At 54.3% G+C, this 1,074-nt stretch overlaps 1 protein-coding gene across 1 annotated transcript in view; it reads right to left on the bottom strand.

The window, feature by feature from the left end:
- The window catches only part of LOC103769024 (olfactory receptor 14J1-like), a 918-nt gene extending 218 nt beyond the window's left edge, over positions 1 to 700 (bottom strand). Inside the window, exon 1 of the mRNA XM_008936196.1 lies at positions 4 to 700. Coding sequence (XP_008934444.1) covers positions 4 to 700 — 697 coding nt within the window. The remainder of the gene's footprint in view (positions 1 to 3) is intronic.
- Between the last annotated feature and the right edge of the window lie 374 nt (positions 701 to 1,074).

The raw sequence follows: 1,074 nt of genomic DNA, 5'->3' as shown, positions 1-1,074 counted from the left end.
GGCAGGTGGAAAAGGCTTTGTGCCGTCCCTGCTCCGAGGGCATCCTCAGCACAGCCCTGAAGATCTCCACGTAGGACAACACAATGAAAATAAAACAGACAAATGCTAAGACAGCACTTAGGACCAGAAGCCAAATTTCTCCATGGTAGGAGTTTGAGCATGAGAGCTTGAGGATCTGGGGGATTTCACAGAAGAACTGGTCCAGGGCATTGCCCTGGCAGAGGGGCAGGGAAAATGTATTGGCTGTGTGCAGCAGAGCATTGAGGAACCCAGTGGCCCAGACAGCTGCTGCCATGTGGACACAAGCTCTGCTGCCCAGGAGGGTCCCGTAGTGCAGGGGCTTGCAGATGGCAACGTAGCGGTCGTAGGACATGATGGTCAGAATATAAAACTCTGCTGAAAGAAAAAGGAGAGCACCCCCTGTGTAGGAGATGTCCCTGGGGCCCCGCAGGGAACAGGCCATGGCTTTGGGGAGAATAGTGGAGATAGCACCCAGGTCCAGGACAGCGAGGTTGAGGAGGAAGAAGTACATGGGGGTGTGGAGGTGGTGGCCCCAGGCTATGGTGGTGATGATGAGGCTGTTGCCCAGGAGGGCAGCCAGGTAGATGCTCAGGAAGAGCCAGAAGTGCAAGAGCTGCAGCTCCCGTCTGTCTGCAAAGGCCAGGAGGAGGAACTCACTGATGGAGCTGCTGTTGGACATCTTACCCCTTCGTTCACGAGGCCCTGCAGCAGGAGCAAAGCACACTCATAAGTTAGGGTTACTCTGAAAAAATCTCTTTGATTCCACGCCCCCCCAAACATACTATCTGTCCCCTTCCTTTCAGGACCTTCACACATCTCCTTGGCTTGTCGTCAGGTCTGTAATAGCCAAACGTGCCATTAGGAGCAGGGCTCTGCCCATGAGCTCGCAGTCAGTGATCTCTGCTCTACAGCAACAGGCACCTGGGAAAGGGGCTCACAGATTCTGAAATTCAACATTTCCCTCGTTTCTTCCCCACCTGGAATGAAGAGGCACTGTCCAGCATCTCCCTGCAGAAGAAGCCCTGGTAAAACTCCTGGATCAGCCCAAACGGG

This window comes from Merops nubicus, unplaced genomic scaffold (assembly GCF_000691845.1).
Source record: "Merops nubicus isolate BGI_N331 unplaced genomic scaffold, ASM69184v1 scaffold18682, whole genome shotgun sequence".
Taxonomy (NCBI): domain Eukaryota; kingdom Metazoa; phylum Chordata; class Aves; order Coraciiformes; family Meropidae; genus Merops; species Merops nubicus.
Note: the sequence above shows the minus strand (reverse complement) of the source record. Positions and strands in the feature narration are given on the sequence as shown.